This window comes from Staurois parvus, unplaced genomic scaffold, assembly GCF_062004578.1.
Source record: "Staurois parvus isolate SC_StPar_1 unplaced genomic scaffold, SC_StPar_1.0 ptg000077l, whole genome shotgun sequence".
NCBI lineage: Eukaryota > Metazoa > Chordata > Amphibia > Anura > Ranidae > Staurois > Staurois parvus.
In genome coordinates, this window is record NW_028317873.1 from 5,246,047 (window position 1) to 5,258,690 (window position 12,644).

A 12,644-nucleotide genomic window follows, 5' to 3' on the forward strand; every position below is an offset into this window, starting at 1 on the left:
GCAATCGTGCAAACCACACAGCGCAAAGTTTGTCACCCCAAAAGAAGCTCCTGCTCCCTTTTTGGCCCACAAGCTTTATCACGCAACAGTCGCAGCAGAACTGCATCAGTGTTTAGGTGCCATTGAAAATGAATGTCACCTGAACAAGAGTGGTGTGATTTGTCAGTTTTGCAGAGCGTTTAGGGACTGCGGGAAGAATCTCAGCGATTCTGCCCATGATACAAAACGCCTAGATGTGAAAGGAGCCTCAGCTTCAACCTGACTGCATAAAATTTCTGTTCTTGGGTTAAGTTATGCTTTAGGTCCAGAAGTAGAGTAATGAGGTGCAGTTATTACTTACTCCTTGCTCCAGCAGGCTCCCTCCATTTGTCTGACTGGCCTCCCGCAGCCTTCTCTTTAAAGCAGGCCATTTACTTTCCTTCCACCATGGGTCAGTGTTGATGGGGGAATCCATTCCGCACCCATAGCATGTGGTAAAAGGCTGGACTATTTGTTTTTTTTTATGTGAGTGGAAATCTATTTTATCTATCTTTTGCTGAATAAAAACTGGTTGCACTATGGAGGGTCTCTGTTTGTGTTTCATTATGACCCTGGGAGGAGCTAGCTGCTGATCTGGTGGATGCTGAAGGTGGAAGGCGATACATAGAGAGGAATCTATACTGATAGGATCGTTTGATCCTTAAAGCGTGCTGGCCCTTTGGGGTCTAAGGAAGGAGGTGAGGGGGCATTTTGGCCGCTAAAGGATTGTCACGTGTGAATCACGTACACTGCACATTATTATTGCATGAAGAGTAGAGTGTGAAGATTATCACTTAGCATTGCATCATCATTAATATTTATTTGGACTTTTCTCGTAATTGAATTTTGTTTCATCTTTTTTGAGCACTGTATGTGTTTTTGTCACTTCATTATTTATGATTATATGTGTCACCCTTTGCACTAGATATTCCCTATGAGGGACACGCATGACACTTTATATTTATTGAGGACTTTAGATATATATTTTCTTAGGGGGTATTGAGTCTAATTTATTGTATCACGTATTCATTGGATATTTATATTTTATTATTTATTAGCGCTGCACTGTTTATTTTATTTTATTGACCATTCACTTATTTTGGGTATAAGTTTAGTGTCAGCAGCTTTTTTTAGGGTAGGATTCCATGTGAGCGCAGGAGGTTTTTTTGAAATAGCTATTGTGTTTTGCCAACAGGGAGCCCTCTCGGCAAGCAGAAAACGGTGATTACTGCTAGCAGCTATAGCCGCTGGCAGTAATCACATGTAAAAATCCAACAGGCTGGTTGTACCCAAGTTGAACGATGGATCAATTTCGGTACAACCAGCCTGCCTATAAATGGATCGAATCTCATCAGGTCCCTGCTGAACCAGCCAAGATTCAGTCCATCTATGGCCAGATTAAGGTGCTTTGGCCTGCGCTCATGTGCTTACCTTCTCATATATAACTGTAGGACTGATAATCCAGTATTGTATGGGATGAAGCAGAGGAACCACCCACAACCCCGAGTGACAGGGAGAGGAGAAAAGTGCCAGAAACTTAAAAAAAGTAAGGAATAAAGCTTCTTCCTCTACTCCCTAACAATAGCAAGCATTTAACCCTTGCACTGCAAGGTTTTTATTTTTTCATCCTATAGTTGGGCTTTAATGCACACAAAAATATGCAGAACAAATATGCAGAAATGAATGAAAGTTATGACAGTTGTTACTTTTTCATATTAAAACTCACAAGGTCACTTACCATAATGTCACCCTTGATAAGTTGAGCTGGTTCAATGGCTATATAAATCCTGTTCTGTGCTTCAGGGGTAATATTGCTAAAGAGATGAAATCATGAGAGCAATAAATGCATAACATTTCTAAAAATGAAAATAAATATAATATTGTTATAATTAATATAGTTAGATACACTCATAATGAATAAACTCACAACACAACATTGGAAATTCATTGTATTATGTGATAACAACAGTCCCAGAGCCTTATTCATATAATAACCTCCCCGTGAGTCCCAGGGCATGTGTTCTTCCATTGAGAAGCTATTCCATCTTTGCCTTCCAAGCTTTTGTAGCTTACACTAATGTCATAAAGCACTTTCTTGTCATTTTTACTAATGCAATTTTTATGCAATTTGTGAATCCCCAAATAATTATCTCATAATATAACATCAAAGTCTTCTTACTAAAAAAGATATTATGTGTGATATAGCAAAACGGTAAAAGTTTGTATTTTAATTTGGGAGAGCTTATTTTCCCCAGTCAACATTACTTGTGACAAAACAGAAAAATTTGTTTACACAAACTGTTAAGCAAGCCACACATACAGGTTGAAGGAAAGAAAATTGCTAGATTCCCCCATTAACACAGTCAGTATTGATAGGGGAATCCCTCCCACAGCACCATTGTGTTCTACCAGCAGGGATCCTTCCCTTCCCAGTGGGCAGAGCACAATGATCTCTGAAACTCTGCCAGAAGAAGAAAGTGGAAACTAAACTGGAGAGGTGGCGGTGGAGACATTTAGAGGAACCCATCCCCTGTGTTTCTGTCCTGCAGCTGCTGAATGCCGGCAGGAGGTAGAGCAGGGGAAGCAGGGTTTTGGATACTACAGGAGGAAAAAACAGGGGATTGGTTCCTATAAATGCCCCCTCTGCCCCTGTCAAGGTTTCCAGGGGTTGGCAAGGAAGGGACATGATCTACCTGTCACCTGCCTGCGATCAACTGGTATATCACGATCGAGAATTTGCCGAACCTCGGCTTAAAATATCTAAGCAAGAACAAAAACAAATATATTGCAACTTGCAAAAAATTAACTACTTACTTGGATGTGTTGACTGCTTTAGTTTTTTTTTAGTCTATATAGTGTACTGCTTGGACTTGAAGAAGGGGACATACCCCGAAAGCTTGTCCTCAAAACTGTATGTTAGTGCAAATAAAAAAAGTATCACGGACAGTACTCAATTTTTTTAGTCTATATAATTTTTTTTGTAAAAATGAAAACATAGGCGTTGATCCATTCAGAAATGCAGTGTCTTTGTAACTTCCTGTGCACTGGACTGAAATCTCAAACAATGTTACCAGCTATCTTCTACAAATTACAGAACATCCCCCATCCCATGTGATAGACAACAATGCTCCTCCATAGATTCAATAAAGTAAGCGTTGTCACCTCAGAACAGGAAGTTTGTTACTGACAAGATCAACAAGTAATAATACATGTAAAAAAGTCTGAAAAAAGAAACCTAAAGCAGCCACAACATCATAAGACCGGAAAAATTAACAAATTCTGCCAATATTGTGTAACACGGTATGGCATTTGAAACACAAAACCAAAAACAAAATGTTCATTTATAAATAGCTACTAAAAATTACACAATTAACTGATTCAATACCGGGCACTTTTACCCCCTTCCTGCCCAGGCCATTTTTCAGGTTTCAGCGCTCTCACACTTTGAATGACAATTGCGCGGTCATACAACACTGTACCCAAACTAAAATTTTATCATTTTCTTCACACAACTAGAGCTTTCTTTTGGTGGTATTTAATCAAAAGTGGGGTTTTTATTTTTTGCTAAATTAACAAAAAAAGACCAAAAATTTTGAAAAAAAAAACACGTTTTTCTTTGTTTCTGTTAAAAAAGTTTGCAAATAAATAATTGTTCTTCATAAATTTAGGCCGAGATGTATTCTGCTACATGTCTTTGGTGAAAATAACCCAAATTAGGATGTATTATTTAGTTTGTAGGAAGGTTATAGAGTTCACAAACTATGGTATAGATCTGAATATTGATCAATCCTGAAGTACTGGCAGCCAATCTAATTTCTTGAGGTCCAAGAATGTCAGAACAGTACAGATATCCCCCAAATGACCCCTTTCTGCAAAGTAGACAGTCCGACGTATTTCATAAGAGGCATGGCGAGTTTTTTAAAGTTGTAATTTCTTTGTCATAATTTTTCAGAAAATGAAAAAATTAAAAAAATTAATTTTCACTATTTTTTTTTTTTTACATACTGTCACCAGTGCAGTACAGCGTCATCATTAACTGGCATGGCGGTGATCAGGGACACTGACTGGTGACAGTTTTTTTATTAGTTTAAATTTTTTATTACATTTTTTTTTAAGATTTTTTTTTCATATTTCACTATGACCAAAGTAGTACAATGTTACCATAGTAACATTGTACATAGTAACATAACAGAACATAGTAACATTGTACTACTTTGGGAAAGTGATCAGTATTTTTTTTTACACAATATGCTTATAGCAAAGAATTACTTTGCTATAAGCAAGCATTTACCTGAATGACATCGATTCATTCAGGGGTTTTTTTTTTTTGTGCTTAGCTGTGATTTGGCCACGGCTAATCACATGACATAGCTGGGCTGTGATTGGCCCAGCTTGTGCATGTGATCGCTGTGACCATTCACAGCTAGACACACTAGTATACAATGGATGGCATGAAAGGAAACCATCCATTGTATACAACTGTCATGTGACCTGCTGTGATTGGTCACAGCAGGTCACATGGTACCAGCAACGGGGCGGTACTCAGATCTGTCATCGGCCGTGTCCGAGGTTCACGGCCGGTGACCGATCGCGGCTCTGTGGGCATGCAAACTGCGCATGCCCGAAAGGATGCCATATGGCGTCCACCCGGAGGGACGAGGGGTTTTGCAGGCCGCCATCTGGCTATAGGCCGGGTGGGAACCTGTTAACAATGCACAATAATCCCAACGCACACGTTCCTAGCAGTGGCTGTAAATGTAACTGGGTGCTGTAGCAACCACCGGCTGGAAACCGAAGACATTTAAAGCAAGAAGTATGTCTTCACCACTTGTTCTGGAAATCCTTGGTGTCCTGGTGACATACTTCGAGCCTTGATAAATTAATATGTAAAACACAGCATCTTTATGCATGTAACAACTTCACTCACATAGATCCCATCGACATAGGATATATAGTCTGTTAGGTATTAAATCAAATATATCAAATCACATTATTTTTTGCAATGGGATTTTGCAGATAGAAACGCGTAGAAAGTTGAACATCCCATTGCAAAGAGGAATGTAATTTGATACATATAATTGCATACCTTATGGACTGAGTATTATATCATAACGACGAAAATTAGTTCATTGAGTACCTTAAAAGTCCCTCCTTTTCTTTCTTTTTTTCCTGTCTCTTATATTGAATTAAAGGGATGTTGGTGCAGAAGATCATTACACGCTAGCTCAATATGCTATTTATTACTACTTTGAAATAGAAAATTAGTAGTATAAATGAATGAGCAATTTTCCAAAACAACTGTAAGTCCATAAGGACGTTTGTCCATACAAACAACACAATCAACTATATGAACTACAAGGATTTTAGCAGACCTCATTGTAGATCCTACCTGCTATCTATTGTCATGTGGGACATTTTGCCATTACTATAATCACATGACTAAGTCCAGGTGTTCTGAGAGTGGCAATACACCTAACATCCAGTTTAACTACCTTACCTAAATATGAGGACGCCAAGAACAATCTCTGTCATTTAACCCTCTGTTTCATGCAAACATTCATGGACATGCAGGAACATGGCAGCAACCCACTTTCATAAGCAGGGGGGTGAGGATTCTGGGAAACACTGATCTACAAACTGGATACTGCTGTCATAGTAACAAGGAAGAAATGTGATTCTTTAGAAGTTGTTAAAAAACAAAAAAAAACAAACATACATGTCTGCCAGCGGAAGTAGAAAGGAAAGTAATGTCACTAAAATAGCCAGAAACAAAGACAGATACAGTATTACTATGAATATATCATTTATCTTAGTCACTACTACTAAAAATCATGTGTGTAAATTTATACTTACTAAATTCCAGATGTGTAAATGTGCTGCATTGCTTGGAAAACATTTATAAACGGCTGGCATACTGTAAAACAAAATATTTTTATAGTTGTTTCAAAAGTATTGTAGCAATCAGTGCGTTATAGGTTACAGTATGTTTGCAAATATAACTTTTCTTCTCTGCTATTCTCTAGGAGCTCCACTTCAAGAATGCTGGGGGCAATGTTGCTGGGGTTCTTTCCATAAGTGATACATAAGTGATATGCATATCCACCTGAATGTCCCATCTGAACATACCTTTCTGTACCTCCATAGGTATGTTGCTGCTTACATCCACCCAAAACTGAAAATTGACTGTTTGCTTTTACTGTGTCTTTGTGCCGTTTGGTATGTTGCTGCTTTTGCCATCTGTAGCCCTGTCTGTAGCATTAGGATTTTTATGCTGCTCTGTAATGTCTTACCTAAGTTATGACTGATCTTATCTTTAAAACTCTGCCCTTTCGCAAGCCTGATTTAGTTGTGAAAAATTTGCTTTGATAGCCAGCCATCCATCTATTAATGCATGATTAGTTAAACAACCACCCCTATGCCTAACAGTAGAAAACTAGAGCTCATTATGGGGACAGCACTTTGCTGAGGGGAACACTGATGGGGTTCTTTCTAGAAATGATCCTTTATACAAGTGATGTGCACTTCAGGCTCTGCACTTTAGCGAATGCAAAAAGCAAAAATACATAGCAAACTGCATTAAAAAACAAAAAAACAGGCTTTAAGTGACCCTGTCTCTCTATTCAGCTCTCCTTCCTCTCTGCAACATGCACTTTCTACCACTCCTTCTGACAGTTGTGTCCCCTCTCCTTAAACTGTCTTTCCTTCACCCCTATTCTCCACCCCACGGCTTATTTACTGTAGATCACCCTTCCTTCTGTCCTCTCCTTATTACTACACTCATCAACTCCTACTAACTCTACACCCACATGCTGATAAAACCTCCAGAACACTGGGGCATGTCCCTTCTTATAAATCACACTCCCATATTACCTCCCTCACCCTTCTACTTCTCCTAATCTCTGGTGATATATCCCCGAACCCTGGGCCTCCATCATTTTACCTGTGCCCAACGGTCTCATCACTCCACTCCCTCTGGCAGCAGCCTCCATTCACAGAATGTAGTTTCTATTCTTCTTCATCCCAAATCAGCCTCCCAGTCTCATGTGCCCTCTAGAATGCCCCCCTCTGTCTGTAACAGGGGCGGACTGACCATTTGGAAACTCGGGCACTGCCCGAGGGCCCGGGGTCAGTAGGGGGCCCCATGAGATGCCCCTGGTACCTTTTTCATAGGCTTTTTTGAGTTTGGGCAAGGACACAGGGCCCATGAGTTGTCAGTCCGCCCCTGGTCTGTAACAAACTCACCTCCCTCCACAGCCTCTTTATCACAAACTCCTTTAACCTACTTGCAATACCAAAACCTGGCTTCATGATTCCGACACCGGTTCTGCTTCCCTCTCCTATGGTGGTCTTCTCTGGACTCACTCCACCAGACCCAGTGGACGGAAGGGAGGTGGAGTGGGAATCCTTCTAACCACACACAGCACCTATCCGGTACTTCATCCACCTCCCCCTCTGACACTCTCCTCTTTTAAAGCACATTGTGTTCATATTTTCTCCTGTTTCTCTAAGTGCTGTGATCTACCGACCCCTTGACAGGTATCAATCTTTCTTGATGACTTCCCTACGTTGCTACTATTACTTTCTTCTCTTCTCTCTGAAATCCCCACAATCATTCTCGGTGACTTCAACATCCCTGTTGAAGTGTTACTGAACCCAGGACCCTGCATTCACTATATTTGGTCTCCCTCAGTATACAGAACTTGGAAATGCAATTACTTTATTAAATATAAACTGCTGAATACCTTTTCTCATCAGCAGTTAGAGTAGTCTTGTGACTTCTATCAGTGTTCAGCAGTTCAGCAGAGCACTGGTTAAAGCTTGTAGGAGGAGTTTTCTTTCTGCTGTAGAAGGATGCAGAACCCCTGGACAGTGCTGATTGACTCTGTGCTGATCACATGCACTCACCCAAGAAAAAACCTCTCTAGCAATACACACCAAACCGAGCATGTGCAGAGTGTCTACCCATGATATGTCTTATAAGGAGATAAGGGGGAGACACTGGAAGAAGTCAGGATCAAATAGCATTTTTACACAATGCAGAGGAATAGCACATTAGGTTCCACAGTGAGTATAACAAGCATGCTTTACTGCATATACAGACTGACTTTACTATTGTGGGTTTAGTAACACTTTAATGCTAATACTCCTGCTACTTCTAAACTTCTCAGTCTAACCTCCTCTTTCGACCTGAAACAATGGATACATGCTTCTACTGACTCTGATGGCAACACCCTTGACCTTGTATTCTCCTACCTAAGCAGTTCGTGCAACCTCTCCAACATTCCTTTCCTACGCTAGGATCACCACTTTATTAGTTTCACTCTTTCCCTGTCTTTCCCTCCAAGGGCCTAACAGTTACCCGTAGACACCTTTGCCACCTCAATCATTCTCTGCTCTACTCTGCTACTGACCACCTCTATGACAAAATCTCAACCCTGTCCTGCCCCAATCTAGCCAATTCTGTCTACAACAGTTCACGTAGACAGGCTCACCGCCCTCACTACACACAGAATCAGGCCCTGCACCCTAAAACCTTGGCAAACAGACAACACCAGAAGTCTCAAAAAATGTAGCCGTGCTCTTGAGCGCCTGTAGCGTAAGTCTCAAAAAGACTTCAACCAATAAAAATCTGCCCTCCAAATATACCTCTCCTGCCTCCTTACTGCCAAGCAGACCTATCTTAACACTCTCATTAATACCTTCTCATCCAGTTCCCATCAACTCTTCTATACATTCAGCTCTCTTCTTCACCCTCCACCATCTCCACCCACTAACTCACTCGCTGCCCAGGAGATCGCCCATCACTTCAAATATAAGAGTAATACAATTCGTGAGGAGATCTCCAACGCGCAGATACCTTCGCCACTTAACATTCCATGTCAATCACTACTTTCCTCACTGACCCAGTTACTATAGACGAGGTTGATAAACTTTTTTTCTAATGCCCACCTAACCACTGTTTCCTCAAAAATGCTAGTCACTCTCTGGCTCTATCCTATGCTCTCTAACTCACATCTTCAATCTCTCCCTCTCTCCTGGTATCTTTCCCAACTCCCTGCTTGTGCACTAGTCACCCCCCATACTTAAAAAGGCCTCACTGGACCCCACCAATCTTAACAACCTACACCCCATCTCCTTACTCCCATTTTCCTCTAAACTCCTTGAACGTCTGGTTTACAACCGACCATCTCACCGAGAATTACCTTCTTGATCTCCTTCACTCCAGATTTCACCCTCAACACTCCACAGAAACTGCTCTCCTAAAACTCACAAATGATCTATTGGCTAAAACCAATGGACACTATTCTATACTCCCACTCCTGGACCTCTCTGCTGCCTTTGACAAAGGAGACGACTCTCCCCCCCACGCACAAAACTCTACTCCTTTGGTCTTCGTGACTCTAATCTGTACTTTTAACTGGTTCTCATCCTACCTATCCCACCGCACCTTCAGTGTCACTTACAGTTCTGCTTCCTCTCCTCTTCCTTTCTCCGTCGGGGTTCCCCAAGGCTCTGTTTTGGACCTCTCCTATTCTCGATCTACACCTCCTCCTTGGATCAGTTGATAGCCACCCATGTCTTTCAATACAATTTCTATGCTCATGACACCCAAATATATGTTTTTTTTAGCTTCTTTCAATAAATTATATCAAGTTACTTTGATACTGCACCATGAGATCTTTTTTGTTTTTTTACATTGATTTGGCTGGAGTCTTGCAGTCTTAAAGTGATACTTACCTATTACAAGTGAATTGGAGGAATATCGCCAGTTATGACACCCAACGTGTTGGGAAAGCGGGTTTGACCTTACTTTTGGTGTGGGTCAAACCTTGAGGTAAGCGGCAGCATTAGAAGGTGATGGTCCATTGTGGTGGAGCACATCAGCAAGTTTATATTAAGCATGCATGACATATGAATGTCACGAAACAATATTTTGAAAAATTAATTTCTCACTGTATATTTTGGGACTTAATGAATTCTGCATTTGTTTATATTAGTTTAATGTGTATATGTTTACATGTGGTTTTTTGTAGTATTTATGAAGTTTGTAGGGGAATATGATTTATTAAGCTTTGTATATACACGGGAAGTTGAGATTCTTTGCACTTTATTTATATAATCAGCTATATCACTAATTGTGTTTTATGCGTTTACATACGTTTGTCATTTTTCGATTAAAAATTTATTTTTTTGCACAGTTATTTTGGGTTATACACATTTTAGTTGTGCGGCACTTTTTCCACATTGATTGCTTAAAATATTGTGTTCTGGCAAAAACATCTTTTTTCAAACTCTAAAGTAACTCACCGACTACAGAAGTTAAATCAACATGTATTTAGTTAATTGGTGAAATCTTTGATCCCTTTTTAAATATAGGCACCACATTGGCTTTGCGTCAAACTAGTGGTATTATGACAGTAGGTAGTCTCTAAAAAATAGGAACAAGGGTTTCAAAATAACAAAGCTCAACTCTTTGAGGACACGTGGGTATGTGCCATCTGGAGCATTATTTACATTTATACTGGCTTCCGATTGCGCAGCGGATCAAATTCAAAATCCTAACACTGACGTACAAAGCCGTCCACCATACTGCCCCGAACTACATCACTGACCTAATATCCAAGTACCGCCCAACACGCACACTCCTCTCCTCACAAGACCTTCTCTCTAGTTCCCTGGTCTCCTCCTCCCATGCCCGCCTCCAGGACTTCTCCAGGGTGTCACCCATCCTCTGGAACTCCCTGCACCAACCCATCAGATTATCACCGACTCTCCTCTCCTTTAGGCGCACCCTGAAAACCCATCTCTTCAGGGAAGCCTACCCCACCCCCTGCTAACTTGCCGACCTCCTCCACTCTTCCTACCACTCCATCCCCCACAGCTATCTCCTCCTGTACCACCATCCCCTCCCTCCTAGATTGTAAGCTCGAAAGAGCCCTCAATCCCCTCATGTTTTGCATTGTATTGGTATTGTTCTGTCACATGTTCTGTCCCCCTTTGTAATGTACAGCGCTGAGTGAACTATTGGCGCTTTATAAATACTGTATAATAATAATATTGCCAAAATGTTTCTGGACCATACCAGTTGTGAGTCATAGGGGTGTTTTGGGGCCATGTGATTACTACTTCCATTATGTAGTTAAGATTCCCCATTTTCCTTTGTATACAGAAAGCTAAAGAAGGTATTAAACAAATTTGCCTTCTTTTGGTAGCCAGTCCCCAACTCTAAATTTTATTGTAAAGAACCTACTGTACATGCTCAGGCCTGACCTTTGTACTCTTACTACTGTATATTTTAAACTTTTTGCCCATGGAAATATATTTTGCACTGTGAGCAAGCAGTCAATTTGAAACATTACAGTTGATTTGACACACTTCATTTTCTATTCTGTGTTCTTCAAAGACATATTTCCTCCCAGTCTAAATCTTGGAAAGCAGCCTTGAACTTTTAAAAACATGCTCTCTTAAAATTTGGTGTTTTTATCTTTTGAGTGTGTACTTTGTTTGCAGCTTATATTAAATGAAATCATGTTATGGTCATTGCTACCCAGATGTTCTTTTATATGAACATTAGTAATAAGCTCTGCATGGTTTGAGATTACCTTGTCCAAAAGAACATAATTTCTAATTGGGGCTTCCACAAACTATACCACAAAATTGTCTTGTAAGAGGAGTATACATTTCAGTCCTTTTACTGTTCCAGTAGTGCCATTATTCCAGTCAACTTCAGGGTAGTTAAAATCCCCCATTATTAGCACTGTCCCAGCCCTTTCTATCTGTGCAAGGAGCTGAGTCTCCACCTCCTCATTAACACTTGGAGGCCTGTAACAAACTCCAGTCATTATCTTTAAAGTACACACATTCATATGCAGCTCCACCTATAATGCCTTAGCACCATCACACTCTCTAGCAACAAAGTCCTCTTTCTCCAGACTAAATCTTTACAGCATTGTGTGCTACAAATGAATCACTATATGACCCTAATGCAAAATACATAAACAATAACAAAATAAACAAAATGAAGAAACGTCCACCAAATTACATATTCCGTGCCACCGCGTGGTTACCATGAGAAAGTCTGTGAAAACGATTCACAAAAATTAAATGTGTAATCTTCAACAAACATCACTTTGAGATTTTCCAGTACTCCTCCACCACCAACACAGAGAACTCACCAGATAACTATGACCACCCACTACAGGTCAGTTATAAAGCGCTTGTTATATATGTATGGCATCATCCACCACTTCTTTGAGTAGGGTATTCCACTTATTCTACAGCCACGTGTTATGACATATAAGAGAGGTAAAGGGAGACCGCCATAGCGTAAAACCTTTAAAGGTGCTTTTTTTGTGTTAAAACAATAGTAAACTACACACAAATCTAGTGCTCGCTCAGCACTGAGGTAAAATCGTATTTAGATGTAGTCACATGGGAATTCCGGCTGTCCACCTCATGCCATAATAGACAGCTCCACTTTGGGTGTACTACGTTAGTTTTAGGTGCAGCATGCGGGATGACGTCACTCCCTAGCCCGCCCCGACGCAGCGTTTCATCATATGGACGTTATCAGGAGGCGTCAGGAAGATGTCATCCCTTTTCTTTTATTACTGTTAACCCTCCAT

General features: G+C 40.5%; 1 protein-coding gene across 1 annotated transcript in view; it reads right to left on the minus strand.

Moving 5' to 3' along the window:
• TNS3 (tensin 3) overlaps window positions 1-12,644 on the minus strand; it is a 325,962-nt gene that overhangs the window by 195,275 nt on the left and 118,043 nt on the right. The window contains exons 8-9 of the mRNA XM_089669481.1: window positions 5,872-5,932; window positions 1,757-1,832 (exon numbers count right to left, since the gene is read on the minus strand). Coding sequence (XP_089525607.1) covers window positions 1,757-1,832; window positions 5,872-5,932 — 137 coding nt within the window. The remainder of the gene's footprint in view (window positions 1-1,756; window positions 1,833-5,871; window positions 5,933-12,644) is intronic.